We start from the raw sequence: 21,629 nt of genomic DNA, 5'->3' as shown, positions 1-21,629 counted from the left end.
CCACCAGGGAACTCCCTTAGAGATGGGATTAATGCTAAAGAAGTTACCTCTTAGCCCATGATCATAGGAATAGAATAGAAGTTATCAGTTTTTTGTGGTTTTTCCCAGGATTTGGCCTCCTCTCTTTGAAGAACCAACTTCCTCAGCCATTACTTTTATTTTCCTACCCCAAACTGGGCTTCAAGTAGTGCTTCAAGATATCAGCCTCCACAGTCCTTCCAGTTCTTCTGGCCTCTTCTGTTCCTTGCCTCTTGAATACATCCTGTTAGTTTCTGTGTCTGAGTCTTTGCATGAAGGACTCCATCTATTTGGGATTCACTTTTTCCCCAGTCTGGGTCTCACTTCTTGCCTCATTTAACCCCTGACTTAACCTTACTCAGGGAGCCTCTGCAGAGAAAGGTTTTCCCATTCTACTTGAACATACCTTTTAAAAAAAATTCTTGAAGCCTTATGGATGGATTTGAGGTTAGAAGTGGATCATTACGCACATACACTTATGTACTCAAGTTGGCTTTTAATTTTTAGTCACAGGTAAAGAAACTCCCTGCTGAAGTGTAATGGCAGGAACAGAAAACAGTTGTCTTGGCCTGGTGATTCCTTGGCTCCTTGGTTCTCTGATGGAGGCACGATGGTTGGTGTAGCTTGTAGTTCACTATCATCTTGCCAGAATTGAGAAAACTTGAATTCTTGTTACATCATTGCTCTTTTATGCTTAGGATTTACCTGATCATTCCAAGAGAACTTGTGCTGTATGCTTCACTTGAAGGAATTTTTCATGTTGCAGTGTCCCTCCAAGTACCATATACCTCATAAGCCTTCTCTGTCTTCTTGACTTTTAGGTCAGGCTGTTCCTGCAGGATCCCATGTGCGGCTGAATCTCCAGACTGGGGCAAGGGAAGTGAAACTCCAAGATGAGGACAAGTTTCAAACCAATTTGAAAGGGTTGAAAAAAGGCAAAAGGTACAGTGTCAAGCCTGGGGACTGGAAGACTGACAGCATTGACCCTATAATGCTGAGAGTAATGACAATGTATTGTTCCTTTTTTTGTTGTTCCTTTTTTAAAATTAATTTTTTAATTGGAGTATAATTGCTTTACAATGTTGTTAGTTTCTGCTGTACATCTGCTTGAATCTCCTTCCTTGAGCCTCCCACTCACCCTCCACCCCCATCCCACCTCTCTGGGTCGTCACAGAGCACCTAGCTGAGCTCCCTGTGCTGTACAGCAGCTTCCCACTAGTTGTCTGTTTTATACGTGGTCATGTACATATGTCAGTGCTACTCTCTCAATTCGTCCCACCCTCTCCTTCCCATCCTGTGACCATTCTTTACATCTGTGTCTCTAGCCCTGCCATGCAGGTAGGTTCATCAGTTCCATTTAATGTATTATTTCTTGCCCAAATACATGTGGGTTTAAAAATTTTTGAAATTTAATAGCTTAGAATTTGTGATAAATATTTCAGGATTTTATGGATGTTTACTTCTATGGTCTTTGGAAAGAAATAGTTTGCCTTTTAAAAAAGGCTGTAGGGGAATGCTTAACCTGCTTTAAAAATGAAGTCCTTTTTCCCAGTACTTTAAGAGCACCCATTTGAATCCCAACAGTTAATGCGCTGATTACAGATGAGTCATCTATTCATTAAAACAGGCCTGTTAGGCCTTCTGCTTTGCAGTAATACTTCCTTGGTGGACAATAAAATTGCATTTTAGTCTTTAATTCATAGTAATTTTTCGTCTTGTTACTCCATATTAAAACAGGCTTTCTTATAGTATAAAAGTTCTTCAGTGGTAAGAATTGCCTATTTTTTAATAATCAGTTTAGTTGATTTACTTTTGGGCAATTCATAGTCTCTATTTTTCTGTTTTTTTTTTTTTTTTTCTTTTTTCTTTTTGACTTACCAAGTTTTCTTTGCTTGCTCTTTCCTGTGTAAGGGAGAAAGAGGCTGAGGCATGGGGTTATAGGGACTGTTGGAATTGTGCAGTTTGAAAGGTCAGTATAAATATCAACCATAAAGTTTCTAACACAAGGACCAGTAAATTATGGCCTGCGGCAAAATATTGGGACTACTGCCTGTTTTTGTATGACCCACAAGTTATGTGGTGGTTAATGGTTTTTTATGGTTGAAAAAAAAAGGTGTTTCATGACTGAATAAAATTATGTGAAATTCAGATTTCAGCGTCCATAATTAAAGTTTTATTGGAATATAACCATGTTCATTCATTTATGTATTGTCCATGACTGATTTCCTGCTGCACTGACAGAGTTGAGTAGTTGGGAAAATCGTCCCATAAGGCCCACAATATTATCTGGTTATTACAAATAGTTTCCTGTCCCTGTTCTAATATGGCCGTGTCTCATTTTATTGCGCCTCACTTTGTTGCACTTCTCAGATACTTCATTTTTCACAAATTGAAGGTTTATGGTAACCCTATGTTGAGCAAGTCTGTTGCTACCATTTTCCAACAGCATTTGCTCACTTCATGTCTTTGTGTCACATTTTGGTAATTCTTACAATATATTTCAAACTTTTTCATTAATGTTATATTTGTTATGGTGATCTGTGATTAGTTCTTTGATTAGATCTTTGATGTAACTATTGTAATTGGTTTTTTGGTTTGTATTGTTTTTGTCATGTATTTTTTTCTTGTCAAGTATTTTTTAATTAAGGTGTAAACTCTTTTTTTAGACATAATGCTGTTGCACACTTTATAGACTACAGTATAGTGTAAACATAGCTTCTATGCACCAAAAAATTGATGTGACTTACTTTATCGCAATATTTACTTTCTTGTGATGGTCTGTAACCAGTCCCTTAATATTTCTGAGAGATGCCTGTTCATGTAAGTATTGGGAATCAGTCATGGATTGAGCAATGTTAGTGTTACTCAGTCCTTGGATTTTTATTATTTTAGCAATATTTTGAAGTTAGAGATGAGGCAGAAGGGGACCTGGCAAAAGGTCATCCATCCTGTCCATGTGGCACTTACAAGATCACAAAATAGCTTATTCAGATTTGGGCATTTTTCACTGTCAAAAAATTCAACTTTGTATTATGATCTGTAAAATAAGGAGCTATTTGTCCTCCTTATAGTCACCTCAAACTGGATTAGATCTTTATTTTTCCCTGCCTCTCCAGATAGGCATGTACCTGGAGTAACACAGGTTATATGATGATTACTTTCTCAGAACCATTAAAGAAAGAATCAAATGTCATTGTTGTGACCCCTGTCAGTATCCCTCCATTTCTAGCATGCATGTACATCTTTCAGTGTCTCAAAGTACTTAGAAAGTCTTTTCTCACATCTAAGCCAAGTCTTATTTTTGAATAAGAAACCTATTTTTCCCCTGGTTTAAGAATATTGAGTTAGGAACTTGGTTAATTTGGTGCTATTTTATTAATATTTGTTGGTTTTAACACTATGGAAAGTAACTTCTCCAATAACTGGCCATAGATCATCAGTAGGAGCACTTATTGCTTCACATGTTGTTCCTGTCTTTTTAGACTAGAAAGCAGAGCCATCTATGTGGTCTATAGTAGAGACACCGTGAGAGAAGAATATTCATTCCTACTCCCGCCTCTTTACTTTTCTCCTTTGAAATGTTTCTGAGGGCTCTGCCTTGGAATGTCCTCCAGGGTAAGCTGGACATGTCTTCTTCCTTCTCAGTGTTTATAGCTAGCAACAAACCTGTCTGAACAGAAGCCCAAAGGCATTGACAAGGTGGTTGAGGGTGTTCAGTGCTGCGAGCTCAGCGAGTCTCTGGTGGTGACTTTCTCCTCTTGCAGTGAACCTCCTTCTGTGCTCCTTTAATTCCACTTCACAGTGTCTTCCTGCTTCTTTAGTTCTGGAATGGGAACAGAGACCAAAGGACAGGGCTAATTTTCAAAATTGTTACAATATTTTGTTTACTGACTTAACCGTTTTGAGAAACAAGACCCACAGCTTTCCATCAGTCTGTCAAAGAAGTTGGTGATCCTGTAAAGTTAAGAAACACTGGCTAGAGAGATGGGATAGTCCATTCCGCCTAATCCACAGCAGCTTCTCCACTAGTCCTGCTGGACATGTGACTGGCCACACTGCTACCTAAAGCTACAGTTCCTGTGAACTCTAAAGCCCACAAGAGGTCTCCTTATTCTGACTTGTCCCAGAGGGTTCTCTGGGCAGTTGCCAAGTTCAGTGTATAGTTGACTCTCAATTGGTTTTCCTCCTGGTATTTGTGTGTTAGACATTGCCATCTTCACTGGTTTTAGTTTGTATCCCTGTCAGCTTTCTCCATAGTACATCTTTTGCCTTGGAACAATCAGCTTTTTGAATCATCCTCTTACATTTAGAGGACCAAACTGCATCCAAGTTGTTCCTTATTGGGTTGTGTATTTGTTTGTGTGTGTTTAATTGCTAAGTCCTGTCTGACTCTTTGTGAGCCCGTGGACTGAAGCCCGCCAAACTCCTCTGTCCATGGATTTTTCCAGGCAAGAATGCTGGAGTGCGTTGCCATTTCCTCCTCCAGGGGATTTTCTTGACCCAGGGATTGAACCTGTGTCTCCTGTGTCTCTGTATTGACAGGTGGATTCTTAACCACTGAGCCATGTATGAAGCTCTGTTGAGAGCATTTACCACAGTATAATATGGTATAATAGTTAAGGGAGTGGGCCATGGACAGGACCATTTACTTATTCCACCATTCATTTCACAGAAGACCTATTGAGTGCCTGTGTGCCAGGCATTGGGGATACAGTAGTAAATAAAACAGACAAGACGCTAACTTTATTGAGGCTGGCAAGCAGGAGAAGAGAAATAAGTATGCAAGTAAGGTAATTATAGATTATAATAAATACTAGGGAAGAAATAAGGTAATAAATCCCTGATGGAGGCTGTTGGATTGGCCGAAAAGTTCATTCAGGTTTTTCTGTACCATCTTGTGACTAACTGAACAACCTTTTTGGGCAACCCAATAGAAAGGATGGTTTGAGAAGGCCTTGTCAAAGGCTGAGACCTGAAGGATGAGGGGCACTTAGTCATGCGAGGGGTTAATTTTATAGGTTTAGAGTTAGAGCATTTCAGGCAGAAGAAACAAGAAAAGTTCCTGGCTTTGTTAAGGAAAGGGCTTTGTCAAGTTCAAGAAAAAGGAAAATGATCAGGGTGATTAATGGGTAGGAGAAGGAAGAAGACTAATATGAGATGAGATTGGAAAGGTGTGAGGGGCCCGATTATGTGGAATTTTGAGGAGCATGTCGAATGTTCTTCAATTAAGTAGAATTGAAATGGTGAGCCAGACAAGTGCTCGGGCCTGGTGCACTGGGAAGACCCAGAGGAATCGGGTGGAGAGGGAGGTGGGAGGGGAGATCGGGATGGGGAATACGTGTAAATCTATGGCTGATTCATATCAATGTATGACAAAACCCACTGAAATGTTGTGAAGTAATTAGCCTCCAACTAATAAAAAAATTAAAAAACAAACAAAAAAAAGAAATGGTGAGCCATTGGAGGATTTTGGGTAGGAGAATTATTTAATGTAATTTAGCAAGATCATTATAGTTGCTATGTATACCGAGGATAGATTGAAGGTGGACAAAAGATGAAAAGAGACAATTAGAATGTCATTTCAGTGGGTGAGGCAAAACATAATGGTGGCTTAGTCTGTGGTGCATAACAAAGAGTGGATGAATTGAAGATTTAATTTGGAGGCAGCAGCAATAGCTTTACAATTTAGGGGTTGGAAAAAGGGGAGTAGGGGTTCAGGTAAAGCCTCATTTGGGATTTGCATAACCAGGTACTGGAAGGTACTATATATTGAAATAGAAAAGATTGAGAGGGGGACAAATTTATGGAGAGAAATGTCAGGAGGTGTAATAAGTTTCAGGTGGCTGTTAAAGACCCAAGATGTATCAGTAGTTGTACAGGAGTCTGGCTGGTACTTGGGGAAGGGGTTTGGGTCAAAGATGTAATTTTAGGCATCACTGCCTGATAGATATTTTCAAGTATCTAGGGGAGAGTATTAGTTGCTCAGTTGTGTCCGACTCTTTGTGACCCATGGACTATATAGCTCACCAGGTTCTTCTGTCCATGGAATTCTCCAGGCAGGAATACTAGAGGGGCTTCCCTGGTGGCTCAGACAGTAAAGAATCTGCCTGCAATGCAGGAGACCCAGGTTCAATCCCTGGGTTGGGAAGATCCCTTGGAGAAGGGAATGGCAACCCACTCCAGTATTCTTGCCTGGAGAATTCTGTGGATAGAGGAGTGTGGTGGGCTACAGTCCATGGGGTCACAAAGAGTTGGACATGACTGAGACACACACACACGGAGAGTGTAGAGATAGAGAAAAGATTGTTCGAGACTGACCTCTGAGGTGTTCCAGCATACAGGATTCAGGTAAGATAAGGAACCAGCAAGAAGAGTTAGAGAAGGAGCAAGGAAGAGGAAAAATCCCGGAGAATGTAGCAACAAAAAGCTAGGAAAGGAGAGTATTTCAAGGAGGGAGGGGTGAACTGTGTAAATGCTGCTGAGTGGTTGAGGAACAAGCACTAGTGAAGAATCCATTGGATTTGACCATTGATTATTGGTAATTTTTTTTTTTTTATTATTGGTAATTTTGATGAGCAGTTTTAGTGGCGTTTTGGGAACAAGATCCAGGTTGATGCATATGGCAATCTAAATAGCATTCAAGGAGTGTGGATAGTGAATGAAAACAATGTGTTCATAAAGTTTTATTTAATCTGAACAGAAGCGGAGAAATGGCATGATAATTAGAGAAAGTGGAGTCAAAGGGGTGTTGGTATGCTGATGGGAATAATCCAACCAAAGGAAAAACTGATGATGCAGGCAGGTGGGAGTGTCATATAATTATGGGAGTTAAAGGTTTCGAAAAGGCAAGTGGGATCTCTACCCTGAGTTCAACAGGGGCAGGGACATTGTCATCCTTTTTAATAGTAGGGAAAGCAGAAAATGTAGATTTAGGTGCAGGTTTTGTTATATAGACAGGGAGGCCTGGCGTGCTGCAGTTCATGGGGTCGCAAAGAGTTGGACACGACTGAGCAACTGAACTGAACTGAACTGGTATATAGAGTGGATGATGGGAAGATGAATGAGTTATTGATGATAGCATCTGTTTTTCTCAATGAAGAATAAAATGAGAATGCCAGCTGAGGATACTTGTGCCTGTGTGCATGCAGGCACACATGTACATTTGTGTGTGTAGCTAGGGCTAAGAGCGGGTGATGATGGATGGCCTGGGAGAGTGGGACTTTATACAGCAAATAGAGATGTAGACATCTCTACATTTTAGGATTAGGGGTTAATCCTAAGTCTTGGAGAAAGGAGGAGATAATCTGCTCCTTATAGCCTTGTACATATACCATGAGGAAACTGTAATCAAAAAAGACACACGTACCCCAATGTTTATTGCAGCACTATTTACAGTAGGTCAGACACAGAAGCAACCTAGGTGTCTGTAGATAAATAGATAAAGAAGTTGTGGTACTTATATACAATGGAATATTACTCAGCCATAAAAGGAACACATACAGTTCTAATGAGATGGAGGAATCTAGAACCTATTATACAGAGTGAAGTAAGTCAGAGAAAAACATCATATGTTAATGTATATATGTGGAATCTAGAAAAATGGTACTGATGAACCTATTTGCAGGGCAGCTATGGCAACACAGACATTAGAGAACAGACCTGTTGACACAGTGGGGACTGCAGAGGTTGGGATGAATTGAGAGAGAGGCATTGAAATGTATACACAACCATATGTAAAATAGATAGCCAGTGAGGATTTGCTGTATGACGCAGGAAGTTCAAACCTTGTGCTCTGTGACAACCTAGAGAGGTGGGATGGGGTGGGATGTGGGAGGGAGGTTCAAGAGTGAGGGGACATAGTGTACCTATGGCTGGCAAAAACCAACACAATATTACAAAGCAATTATTCCCCAATTAAAAATAAATAAATTTAAAAAGTTATAGCCCTAAATACTTCACTCCTTCTTCAGGGTAAGGATCAAGGCAGTGGCATCCTCTTGCAGCTGGCAGTGGGTGAGTCTCTGACAGGAGAGGTGTTGTCTGTCTTATTTGGTAGGACTGTGGTAACGGTTTGAATGAAATATTAGTTTTAAAGGATTGACACAGTGCCTGACACATGGTTAAGTGCTCTGTAAATGGGAATGATTAACTATTATTAGTTAGTTTAGGAGGATTGAGATTTAAAGAAATCAAGTGTTTTTCTGAGGGCTCTAAGGGGTCTCTGGGATGAATCAAAGACTGAGAACCTTTCATGAGAGCTGAGGCTGGCTAGGATCTTGGGCCATGAGACTGAGGTACTCATCTCACCTGGAACAGAGAGAGTGGTCCACTTGCCCCTTCCTCCCCATCTTTGCTATATCTCCAGGGATATCTGGACCACCCTCTCCCCTCACTGCCAGCCGGACAGTCTTGCCATGCACAGTCCACATTCTACACTTCCGTTTGTATGTATCACTTTTCCTTACCTCTGTTCACTGAACTGAAATGAGTGCTGGTGGCAAAACCTGCCTTTCACTCCCCTGCCCCACAAATGCCTTCTCTCCAGTCAAGATCAATTGTGGCTTGGATCAGCTCCAGGACTGTTTCTGAAGATACCACTCTAGTCTCTGCCAGCTTCCTGACATTATGTCCACCTTGGTTCCTTTCTTCCCTTTCCTTGGAGGCTGGCTGCAGAGGGTGGCTGGCCTTGGTTTTAGTTCTTCATATCTCAAACCCATTCCTTTGTCAGGTTGACTCATACCCCCTGCATATAATCTGTGCTCAGGGGTTTGTCTTAAAGGTATGAATTTATTCAGCCTGTTTTTGTAAAGATAGATTGACTTGTCAAATCAGGTTAGGCACACACTTGGGTGGGAGGAGGCTCAGGTTCCTATTAGTCTCCTTCCTGGAAGATTATATATATGGTACATGTTATGTCCTCTGTCTGTGCCCCATTGTCCCCCAGGAGGTCTTACTCTGGCACCTGCTTGAGAGAGCAGCATTGCACAGACATTCAGACTTGTTTCTGCCTGAGTAACTGGCTGAGAGCTCTCTGTCCACAGTGGGCTTCTGTCTGCCTCATGCCATTTTCTCCTCTTTTATAAAGTGACCCCATCTTCAGCTCTTTCCTCCTCTAGCTTCAAGGTGAGATCATCAAGGTTAGACTCTGGCTGACCCACGGCAAAGGTGGTTAGTGTGCTGTGAGTTAGCCTGGCTTAGCTGGCCTTGGAGTGCCAGCCGTCCAGAGGGGTGTTCTTTCTTGGGAAAGATGGTACCCGCCTCATGACTCTCAACTTCTCTTTGGACAGGCTGGACATCAACACCAATACCTATACATCTCAGGACCTCAAGGACGCACTGGCAAAATTCAAGGAGGGCGCAGAGATGGAAAATTCAAAGGAAGACCAGGTTAGTAATATTGCTTATAGTGAATTTATACCATCCTGCAAAATGACATGAAAGGGAGTCACTGTTTCCTAAAGCTTTAGCAATAAACATAGATAATAATAACAATAATATTGCAAAATAATTTAAGGAACAGTTAATGCCAAATAAGTAACCCTTTGTGGACTATTAATAAATTTCTGGGAGCATTTCTGTCATCGTTTCATTAGGATTCAGCTTCCCATTACATATTCGGGAAAACTGAAGCACAGAGCATAGATAGCCATACTCTGCATTACCACAAACATCAGTGAGGGGAACAGAGGTTAGAACTCACATCTCCTCACTTACACTTGGGTTAGACACAAGTTTAAAGGATGGGACCTAGACCAGGAAGGAAGAAGCCCAAGTCCTTGTCCTTTAAACATGTAGCAAACCTTTTCCAGACCTCAGATCTCTTAAATGTACAACATGGGGCTGGGACAAGATGGCTGAGGTTTCCTCCAACTCTTAAATTTATGTACAAGCTATTAGGGAATGAGAAGGAGAAAGAGGCAGAGTCACAGCCCCTTGGCTATGTCCCTAATGTCTGGGATGGTTTGTGGATCCTGACCTATCAGAACAAAATCTTATTCTTAGATGGATCATGAGGTCATGTGATAGCCAGAGAGTGTTACAAATCAGTCCTTAACATTTCCGCTTGAGTCCTGTCCTTGAAAGAACTTCCTCCAGTGGCTGCCTTGCAGACCTTGTTCACCCTCCTCCTCCTCCTCTTCACAGTTCCCTCTGCTTTTCTTATCTCTGCCCTCATCCCAAAATTCTGGCAGTATCTTAGAGAGGCAACATCAGATTCTTGACAGTCTGTGTGTTAGTGAAGGAAGCTTTAGATCCTTCAGAACTAAGTATTTCTGAGACAGATGGACCTGTGTGTGTGTGTGAGAGAGAGAGAGACAGAAAGAACCTCAGGAGGAAGTGTTAATGTACAGGCCAAGCCTCCATGTCTTTACTCATCTTACCAAAGTTGTATCTCAATATGAAGAGTACACATGATAAAAGAAGGTGAGTAGCAGGATGGCAGCAGTAGTGGTGAAGGAAGGTGATGCATAAAATTATATCCCACTGCAGGTGTGTATTAACTGCAGGGGTAGAGAGGTGTGAGGGAAAGCAAATCCCTTACCTGGTGAAGTGAGGCCAGCAAAGGAGAGCAGTGCATTCCTAAGCGCCTGGAGCAGAGATTGGTATTCCTGTGACCAGGGCTTGGGCTCATTCCCACTCATTCTCTCACCATGAGCTCCACATGGGACAGATGGGAACATAAAAATCAGCCCTTGTTCCATGTTTTCTCTGTGGATGGAAGACCTACCGCACCCCTGTCTCTTCTCTTTACTCTCTTTAGTGGTATTCTTATCTCATAATTCAATTAGCATAGAAAAGTATGAATATTATAAAAATATTTTTAAGTGTAAAAGCAAGAGATTATTTAAGTTTTCATTTGCTGTTTTTTGCAATTAAAAATAATTCTCTCTCTCTGCAAGAGGAGACCCCAATAATGGCAGCAAAATGTGATACCCCTGTTCCATCTGATTTGTGTCAGCTGCCACTCTAACCTATGCCTGCCACACTCTTTTTTTTTTTTTTTTTCCACACTCTTTCTTTACTTCTGTGGTGCTTAGGTTGTTAGCTTCTTCACCGAGGTACTGAGTCCTGGGGTCTTCTTTTCACTTTCATTTGTATCCTTCCTGTACTGACTCAGCCATCTGCCAGTGTACTGGGACTGGCAAATAAACCGACTTGAAGTAGGGGAGTTTCTTACATGTCTCCAGCTCCTGGCTGCCGATACCATCATACTTTTTATCAGTCTTTAAACAAAATTTTTACATGGTGACTTGCAACTACAGGATGTGCTTTTACCATTTATAAGGACAATTCTGTGAGATATTGTCATATCTTACCAATTGAATGAATTTTTTTGGGGGGAGAAGGGCATCAATTCCATTACATCCATTGGTAACTTATTAGATTTAAGTGAATCAGTCCTTCCCAGAGTCCCTTGCTTTATGGAAAAGCTCTGTGTCACCCAACAGATTTGGGTCATTGTTGTTGAATCTGATCTCTTTATCCCCTTATTACCATACAGATTGCTTGATGCTTTATCATGTCAGCTGTTGTTCAGCTGTATCCTATAATTTGTTTCATTTAAAAATATGGCCGCCTTAAACTTTTGAGTCTGGGCAAGATTAAATAGACTCATTTCTTCCTATTCTTCCTGCTGTTGTTGTTTGTTGTTCAGTTGGTAAGTCATGTCTGACCCCATGGACTGCATTGTGCCAAACTTCCCTGTCTTTCACTATCTCCTGGAGTTTGCTCAGACTCATGCCTGTTGAGTTGGTGATGCCATCAAGCCATCTCATCATTTGTTGCCCCCTTCTCCTCCTGGCTTCTATCTTTCCCAGCATCAGGGTCTTTTCCAATGAGTCAGCTCTTCACATCAGATGGCCAAACTATTGGAGCTTCATCTTCAGCATCAGTCCTTCCAATGAATATACTTTCAGGATTGATTTCCTTTAGGATTGACTGGTTTGGTCTCCTTGCTGTCCAAGGGACTATCAAGAGTCTCCCTCCAGCACCACATTTTAAAAGCATCAATTCTTCGGCACTCAGCCTTCTTAATGGTCCAACTCTCTCATCCATACCTTACTACTGGAAAAACCATAGCTTTGACTAGATGGACCTTTGTTGGCAAAGTGATGTTTCTACTTTTTAATACGCTGTCTTGGTTGGTCATAGCCTTTCTTCCAAGGAGCAAATTCTTTTAATTTCATGACTGTAGTCACCATCTGCAGTGATTTTGGAGCCCAAGAAAAGAAAGTCTGTGATTGTTTCCATTGTTTCCCCATCTGTTTTCCATGAAGTGATGGGACCGGATGCCATAAACTTCCTTTTTTGAATGCTGAGTTTTAAGCCAGCTTTTTCACTTTCCTCTTTTTTTTTTTTTTTCACTTTCCTCTTTTACCTTCAAGAGGCTCTTTAGTTTCCTCTTTGCTTTCTGCCATTAGGGTGGTGTCATCTGCATATCTGAGATTATTGATATTTCTCCCAGCAATCTTGATTCTAGCTTGAGCTTCATCCAGCCTACCATTTTGCATGATGTACTCTGCATGTAACTTAAATAAGCAAGGGGACAATATACAGTCTTGACGTACTCCTTTCCCAGTTTTGAACGAGTTTGTTGTTCAATGACCATTTCTAACTGTTGCTTCTTGACTGGCATACAGGTTTCTCAAGAGGCAGGTAAGGTGGTCTGGTATTCCCATCTCTTGAAGAATTTTCCAGTTGTGATCCACACAGCCAAAGGCTTTCATAATACTAAAAGCAAATATAAAAATATGTTAAAGGTGAGAAGAAAATTTTTAAAAAGTGAGAAGAAGGTGGATTAGATAGGGACCTTGGAATTTGAGGGATAACATGGGAGTGAGTTTCTTGCCTTTCTTTTTGCTCTCTAAATATCCCAAAGTGGATACTGGAGAAGCCCATATCATGGAAATGACAACAGGTACAGATAGAAAAAAGGCCCTAAGAAGGTCCTACTCTCTATAAGAAAAAACCAGGAATAGGGCAGCCTAATAAAAATATTTTTGACAATACCTATTCTCTTTTAGCCAAAGACCATGGAAATCTCTCCACCTCCCTTAGTGCCAGTAGAAGTTAAATGTAGAATTTGGATTTCCAGCTCCAGTTTGTGTAGTAGAGCAAAGCTATACTCTTGCCTCCACCAGAGTGGTTTCGGCAGAATCTGAGTGGGGAGCCTGAACTTGCTCCCCTTCTGGTGTCAGTACATGGTGTGAGGCAGTGCTCTCCTATCTCAGCCAACGTGGTGTAGAGCAGAGAGCTTGAATTTCTACATTCTGCCCAGTGAAAGAAGACTATTCTCTTCTCCCACTACTGTGGTACCAGCAGAGTCCATGTGTGGAGCCTGATTTTCACCCCTCACAGGGGTGTAGCAGTCTGCTTTTTTCTGTTGGGATGGTGTCAGCAGAGGCCAAGATGGGAACCTGAATGTCTGTCCCCTGCTGGCAGCATCAAGGTAGTTTTCCACTTGCTTTAGCTGCAGCGATGCCAGAGGGTGTGGTCAATGGAGAGTCTATACTTCTAACCTCCATCTGGAGGGAACAAGGCAGTGTGAATCAGCATTCTGCTTTCCACTCTAGGGTGGTGTTAATGGGGATAAATGAGGAACCTGAACTTCTACCCCTAGATCAGCAGTGATAAGGCAGTGCTTTAGTTAACCCACCAGGGTGATGTCAGTAGAGGCCAAGGAAGGACTTCCACTCCCAATGTTGAGTGTGCATCTGGGACAAATGATGTTTTTCCTTCTCCTTACTAGAGAGGGGTAGTAGGATTTTGGAAGGAAGGAAAATGGAGAAAGGAATTTTGCAAATGAAGTTCTAGGAATGCTCCTTAGTGATCCACAAGAGAAACAGACCAGACATAACAGCAGATTTAAGAATGGAAATACAGTGTGGAATACTGCCCAGGATTTTAGATTAGCTCTGGGGGGCACACAGAGGAAGGAGACCAGAATAACACTGCAAATTCTCTGAAAACTAAATTGTCTTGGGTTCACAACCTCACAAGAAGACAAGAACCAAGATATTAAACTTAAACAGTGTGACTGCCTACTGAAAAAGAAGATTCAGTAGAATTCAGAATCTTATAATACTCAAAATGCCCAGGTTACCTAAATTGTATCTCATGATACCAAGAACCAGGAAAATAAAAACTTGACTTAGGAAAGACAGTTAACTGATGCCAACTGTGATATGACCCATAAGTTGGTATTATCTAATAAGAATTTTAAGGCAGTTATCATAAAAATGCTTCAAGCAATTATGTATACTCTTGAACCAAATGATAACCTCAGCAAAGAAATAGAAGATATAAAGAACAGAATGGCATTTTAAAAGTGAAAAATGCAAGTGAAAGTTAGGAAAAAAATCACTGCCTAGGCTTAATAGTAAAATAGAGATGAGAGAGAAAAGAATCAGTGAATTTGAAGGCAGATAAAAGTTAATCTAAATAACAGAAAATAGATGAAAAAAATAAATAGTGACTTAAGGACCTGTAGGACTGACTGTAACAGAAAATCCAAGGTTTGTGTAACAGAGTCTCAGAAGGAGAGGAGAAATAATATGGGTCTGAGAAAATAGTCAAAGAAATAGAGATGGAAAACTCTCCCAATTGGTGAAAGTTATAAACCTACAGGTTCATGAAGCTGAGTGAATTCTAAATAGGACACATTCAAAGAAATCAACACCATTATGCATCACAGTCAACCTGAAAACTGAAGACAGAAAAACAATTTGAAAGCAGCAAGGTAGAAACCACATACTAGCAATAGGCAATAATGTTTGAATGGTAACATCTTTTTCATCTGAGATCACAGAGGTCAAAAATATGTGACATATTTTTCAATGGTGAAAAAGCAAACTGTTCACTCAGAATTCTATAGCCAGTGAAAATACCCTTCAGGAGTGGAAAGGAGGAAATCACGACACTCTCACACAGAAGAAAGTTAAAGCAATTTATTACCAGCAGACCTGCCTAAAGGAATGACTAAAGAATATTTTTCAAATAGAAAGGAAATAATAACAGAAGGAAACATGGACCATTGGGAAGAAAGAGCTGTGAAGTGCATAAAGGTAGAGGAAAATATAATAGACTACCCTTTTCTCAAATTTTAAAAATTATGTTTGATAGTTGCAGCAAAAATTATGACATCATCTGTAATTCCATATATGTTTAATATATAGTTCAACTGCCAAAGTTACCACTTTTTTTTTCTTTGCTGTGCTTTCAACTTTGTTGTCAGTTCTATCTTTTCATTAACCATTCTTATGAAATGTTTCATGGTTTTATCCTGAGGAAACTATACTGCCACACACTTGACATCTGTATATGAATTGCATAATGGGTGCACAGTGGCCATTCACTGACAAATTTTGAAATAAATAATGTGATCAGCAACTGTTCATGATTGGCATTTATATAATTTACATAATGATTTATGAACTGAAGAGCTAGCAGCAAATTTGGTACTTAATGCAGTTAAACATATGATGGCAACTGAAATTTGAGTCATGTTGGGAGACTGCTACTGCTACTGCTAAGTCACTTCAGTCATGTCCGACTCTGTGCGACCCCATCCCTGGGATTCTCCAGGCAAGAACACTGGAGTGGGTTGCCATTTCCTTCTCCAATGCATGAAAGTGAAAAGTGAAAGTGAAGTCACTCAGTCATGTCTGACTCTTCGCAACCCCATGAACTGCAGCCTACCAGGCTCCTCCGTCCATGGGATTTTCCAGGCAAGAGTACTGGAGTGGGACGCCATTGCCTTCTCCAGTTGGGAGACTAGTATTATGTAAACTGTGGTATTTGAAAGTGGTGCATATGAGATCTGTACAAAGCAAGGACTGTCTGGTAAAAGACTTGCATCTATCTAGAACATGTAAAGAACACTCAAGACTCAACAGTAAAAACCAACAACCAGTTTGAAAATGGGAAGAGGACCTGAACAAACATTTCACAAAGAGAATATGTGGATAGCAAATAATCACATGAAAAAAGTCTAATGTCATCAGCTGTTATAGATAATGCAAATTAAATCCACCACAGGGTATCACTATACATCTATTAGAATGCCTAAAATAAAAATGATAATACTAAATACTATTGAAGATGTGGAGAAACTGGGTCTTTCATTGGTGGGAATAAAAAATGGTGCGGCTACTCTGGAAAATACCCAGTAGTTACTCTCTTGGGCATTTATCCCAGAGAAATAAGAACTTAGATTTATTTTTAAGAAAATCTTTATACAAATGTTCATGCAGTTTTACTTATAATACTCCAAACCTGGAAACAGACATTCTTCAACAGGTAAATGGTTAAACTGTGCATCTGTACAATGGAATACTACTCAACATTAAAAAGAAATAAACCATTGATATTTACAGTAAATTGGATAATGAGTTAATGCATCTCAAGTGAATTAAGTTCAGTAAAAAGGCAGTCTCAAAAAGTTACAGACTTTATTTGTATAACAGTCTCCAAATGCTAGAATTATAGAGATGGAGAACAAATTAGTGTTGCCCAGGCACAGGGATAGGAGAGAGGGATGAGAGGATAAAGTGCAGATATAGAGGAGCACTGTAGAGTCATTTGGTGGTGATAGAACAGTTCTGTAAGTTGATTGTTCTGGTGGCTACATGAATCTTTTTATCAGATAACACTGTCTAGATGACACACACACGTGCATGCTAATGTGTACATGTAAAAGCTGGTGGAATCAGAATAAGACTTGTGGTCTAGTTAATAGTATTGCACCTATGTCACTTTCTTGGTTTTGACATTGTATTGTTATATAAGATGTTACCATTGGAGGAAGCTGAATGAAGGGCATAGAGTACTGTCTACTATTTTTGTAATTTCCTTTGAGTTTATAATAATTGCAAAATTAAAAATTTTGTTAAAGGCCTTTCTGGGAGCCAGGCATGAGGCAAAGATAACTAGTTTCTTATCCTGCTCACTTGTCTGTCAACCCTCAGCTTTCCTTGACCTCTTTACATGGTCTTTGGTGGCCACCAGAGTCTTCTAGCACAGTGGAAGGAGAGCATTTCACTGTTTTAGCCTAAAGGGGAAGAATATACCATTCCATAGATGTGATTGCTCTGCTAGGAATGGTCTTTTTTAAGAGAGACTGATTCATTTCTTTGGTTGGTGTTCCTATGGAGTGCTTGTAACTGGGGAGAAAACCCATAGGTAATAGACGAGCAATTTGGAGCTGACAGCTGCTCATCATCCTGCTTTTTAAAAATATTCGTGCCTTTTAATTATTCTTGGAAGATGGAGACATAAGCCACTGTGACCTTTCAGACTGTCTTTATAAGTACTATCCTCTGAAATTGCGAAGAAAACAGAAAGTGTCACATGTATAAAATATCTAATTAAAGTCTTTTATTCACCTCCAACATAACTTCATTTTAAAATCTTTATATGTGTGTGGGGTGGAGAGGGACTGAGCAAAAATTGTTTGAGGCTTGAGTATAGTACATACAGTAATTTAGCCACTTCAAACAGTTGAACAAATTGTACACCTGTAGTTAGATTGACAGTAATGACAGAGATTTAATTTTCATCAGCAAATTGCTCCCACTCTGACAGCTCTTTACCGACAGTTTCCTGTATCTGGGTTTCCCTAAAATGTTGCTAGATGGGTAGGGTAAAGCAAAGATATTCTTTAATCGTAGAAGAAGGAGAACCAAGGTATGGATTATTTCACCTTAGACCTTGGCTTTTCTATGTGAGATTAGGGGTTAAAGGTGAGCTGAAATTGTATACCCTGACCTCAGTGATTACAAGGAGACTTTTCATTCTTCTTGAGCATTGGAAGGCAGGCTGAGATAAGTGGACCTTGGAAAAAATCTTGAGTGTGTTATTGTGGCAGAGGGCTATATGTGTAGATTCTGAGGGCTCTCTCTCTCTGGGCATCCTGGAAAGTACAGATTTTGATAGTACAGATTAAAGAAGGTTGTGCCCTGGAGCAGCAGTTCTTTGAGGATGGGCATCCATGGCAGACCACAGGCTGACTGGGGAGATGTCTACAGTTGATGATTAATCATCTCTTTGCTACTCTTTTTAGGAAAGGCAGGCCAAAGTTAAGCGGCTCTTCCGACCCATTGAGGAGCTGAAGAAGGACTTTGAGGAGCTGAATGTTGTCATTGAGACAGACATGCAGATCATGGTACGATTGATCAACAAGTTCAATAGTTCCAGCTCCAGCCTGGAAGAGAAGATTGCTGCACTGTTTGATCTCGAATATTATGTCCATCAGGTATTGTATTTCTTGTCTGTTGGTCTGACTTTTAACTAACAGCTCCAAAAATTAGCCCCTCTGCCCAAGGCCCTAAGAAAATATTGTTATCATCTTTACTTCTCTCTCAAGGCATAGAAGTTTTTTAATCTAGGCCATTATCTGTTGTATAAGATACTTTCTTAGAGACCAGAGCCAAAGTCACCCAGTTTGTGTAGAGCTGGGATTTGCAACAAGGTCTGTATGACCCTAAACTCTGTGCTCTTAGTGTTTTGGATATTCTGCCTCTCACGGGATACTGGTACTACCTGAATGAAGCCTAAGAGAGAATAGATGGATCTAAGCAGAAGGAGCCAAGAGAAGTCATTCTCTTATTGAATGAATTAATTTATTGCATGCCTGTTAAGTTCCAGGCACTGTTCCAGGCACTTAAAATACATTTGTGGATGGAATTGGAGCTTACCTTCTAGAAGAGGTTTGAAGGAGATAGATACTACTGAAAAATAAAAAAATAGAGCAGGATGAGAATTGGCAGTGTTGGGAAGGAAGGTCTCAGTTACGAGTAAAAGCAGGTACCACAGCGCTAAGGTGGGAGCATGTGTAGTGTGTCTGGGGAACAACTATGTGGCAGGAGCTGAGAGAAGTAGATGAAGTGCAGAGAGATAATGGGAGGGAGATCATGGAGCACTTTGTGGGCCATAGAGAAGAATGGAATTGGACAGTGTTGGGAGAATGTTACAGAACTATATGATCTAACTTTCTTTTAAAGAAAGTCTGGCTACTGTGTTGAGAGTTAGACTGTAGGCCTAGGGCATGGGTAGAGGCAGAAAAACTAGATAGGAGGCTGTTGCAGTAATCCAGACTAGGGGCGATGGTGACCTGGGAGGGCTGTGTAATCATCATCAAAGGCTTGCTTGAGATCTTCATCAAGATACAGATCTTCAGCGACCTCCCACACATGACAGCGTCCTTGTTCTCTATAAACTAAGCTAAAAGACATTCTTTAGGATTTTGCCAGCCTTTGTGTTGAGAGAGGATGAGTGTGTACTGTATCTGCAGGAATTATGGGATGGCCTCTTCATCTCTCTTTGCTCATAATTCTTTCTCAGGCCTCAAATAGCAGGTCTATGATCCTTTTAGAGAAGAAAATGGACCTGGGTTCTCTTTCCTTTTTCCAGTCTTTCTCTCCAGGGTAAAAAAACAAAAAGTCCAACAGCTTTTCTGTTACAGATATTTAAAGGAATAAGGATCCTAGGGGTTATTGGCCAACTCAGTCCTGCTCTGATGTTGACAGCTTTTATTTTTTCTCATCTTAACATACTTCGATGGGTCTTTAGGTGTCAGGTTTCGGTAGGCTCTTCTTTTAGCTGCAGCATAAAAGGCCAAAGTGATCTTTTATGAGAGCTTATCTTACCCAAAGGAGATTGCGTACAGAGGAGGGTAGCAGGGCCCTAATAAATTTTATTTCCCTTGCAGGTTCTTTGGTCATCCTGCAGTATCATCACTAGGGTGACATCCCATTGTGCTTTCATGGGTCACTGAGAGGGATTAACAATTTCTTGGACATCAGCGAACTTATCCTGTTTTATCAATCCAGGAACTAGTCCCCTGATGGAGACCAAACTTGATCTGTTGGCAGAAGACTGTTAAGTGTTCTAGATCATTGGTCTTTCAAGTGGAAATACAGATAAGGTGGTAGGCTGGTATGTCGGGCTTCCATGCAGTAGTGTCAAGTTGTTATTTCACACGGGTATTGAAGAAGACATAGCTTGGCCTCAAGTTCCAGTTATGGTGGGCAGGTAGGGTGATGTAGTGTTAGATTTGAGGAAGATAAGACTCTTCTTGCAAGAAACTTACTTAGTCCACTTTTATTCTAGACTGCTGATTGGATGTTTTGAGGAGTCATGGGCTTCAAGGACCCAAACTGGCTCTGCCCAAGGATTTCCTCACAGCCATGTTTGAATTATTAAACAAGATTTGTGAAAAGCAAAATCGTGTGTGTGGAAGCAGCATGTGAATTATTTAAGGAGCAGCCACTGTCTGCCCCATCCACCCTGTGGCAGTGTATTTGCCTTCCCTCATGTGACTCCTCGATTATTTACCATCATTTCTCCCTTTCTTTATTTTCTGTGTTCTTTCATTGTTTCTCTTTTCCTCCTGAGTGTTGGCACAGTTCCCTACTGCCTCCTTCATTATGCACTCCCTCCTTCTACCTTGAATTCCTTTCTTTCTGTCCCACCCAGTCCTGAGAGCAGCCTGGGAAAAGTTCTGGCCCCAGACCCTGGCCCTGGTCATGCCTTCTGCTGTGTGATACTGGGCAGGGCCCAGATTTTGGAGCTTGTGTGTACAGTAGGCAGAGTGACTCTTTCCTACTTCATCTCCCATAAAATAACAAATGAGAAAACAGCTTGAAAAGGCTGAAGAGCTTATGTAAATGTCAGCCTTAATAATACCCTGGATTATCTTTATAGTAGTGAAGATAAACTGAATCTATAATAGAACCTCTGTGACTGGACTGCATTGGTTTGCTCTGCTAGGAACTCATACCAACCTTGATAAGTAGCCATCTCAGGCATGGGATTATAGGACTCTCTGAGCCAGGGTTTTGTATTTGGAAAACCTGGAGGAAGGAAGACCAAAGGAGAAGGTAGTGAATTCTTAGATTTTAAAATCAGAGTATGTAAGGAAGGAAAACTCAGCAAGTATTTATTTGTGCTTATGTCACAAAGCACCCTGCTCTGAGTCTCCCTAGTTCGCTAGGCTATGGTCCAGTAATCATTCCCCTTCACAAGGACAGATTAGGGCAGACAAATGCCAGCCCTGGCCTGGGGCCCTTATGACAGAGCAGATTCCATGCTTACTTCATGGCCCTGGATTAGCCATCTTTTTAGGTCTGTGGTACAAGTAACCCATTCATTTTATTGGCACAGTTAGCCCAGACTGCCTTTTTTTTTACTCACAGTGGAATTTATTTCAGTGACTTTTTTTCTGATCAAGTTTATTCATTGTTTTAATGACTGTGTATTGAACACTTAGCTATATGCTTAGACTATTGTTAATCCTTGGACCTATACCAGTGGTCAGAAAGACAAAAAACCCCTGCTCTTGTGTTTGAGAAGAATGATCTTCTAAGTGGTAAAAACAGGCTAGGCCTACCCCAAAACATAGGCATAGTCAAATATAGCCCTTCAAACTGGATTTCTCTGCTAGGGCCATCTTCTAGTTTGAAAGAATAGAGTCAGGTAAGAAAGGGCTTAGTAGTATATGGAGGAGAAAGGTGGGTAGTAGTCACATTGCTGTTAGGCTTCCTGCCTCTTCCTGATGATTTGTAGAGTGGGATGAGCATGTAGATAAGAGGCAGCTTTTATAGCAACAAAGATAT

General features: G+C 40.7%; 1 protein-coding gene across 10 annotated transcripts in view; it reads left to right on the top strand.

Annotated features, from left to right (window-relative positions):
- SIL1 (SIL1 nucleotide exchange factor) overlaps positions 1 to 21,629 on the top strand; it is a 237,142-nt gene that overhangs the window by 128,327 nt on the left and 87,186 nt on the right. For all 10 annotated transcript variants that reach the window (XM_043912904.1, XM_043912902.1, XM_043912896.1 and 7 more), the window contains 3 exons: positions 840 to 960; positions 9,306 to 9,405; positions 18,077 to 18,268. In XM_043912904.1, the coding sequence (XP_043768839.1) occupies positions 840 to 960; positions 9,306 to 9,405; positions 18,077 to 18,268 (413 nt within the window). The remainder of the gene's footprint in view (positions 1 to 839; positions 961 to 9,305; positions 9,406 to 18,076; positions 18,269 to 21,629) is intronic.

The sequence above is a fragment of the Cervus elaphus genome, chromosome 9, assembly GCF_910594005.1.
Source record: "Cervus elaphus chromosome 9, mCerEla1.1, whole genome shotgun sequence".
Lineage (NCBI taxonomy): Eukaryota > Metazoa > Chordata > Mammalia > Artiodactyla > Cervidae > Cervus > Cervus elaphus.
Note: the sequence above shows the minus strand (reverse complement) of the source record. Positions and strands in the feature narration are given on the sequence as shown.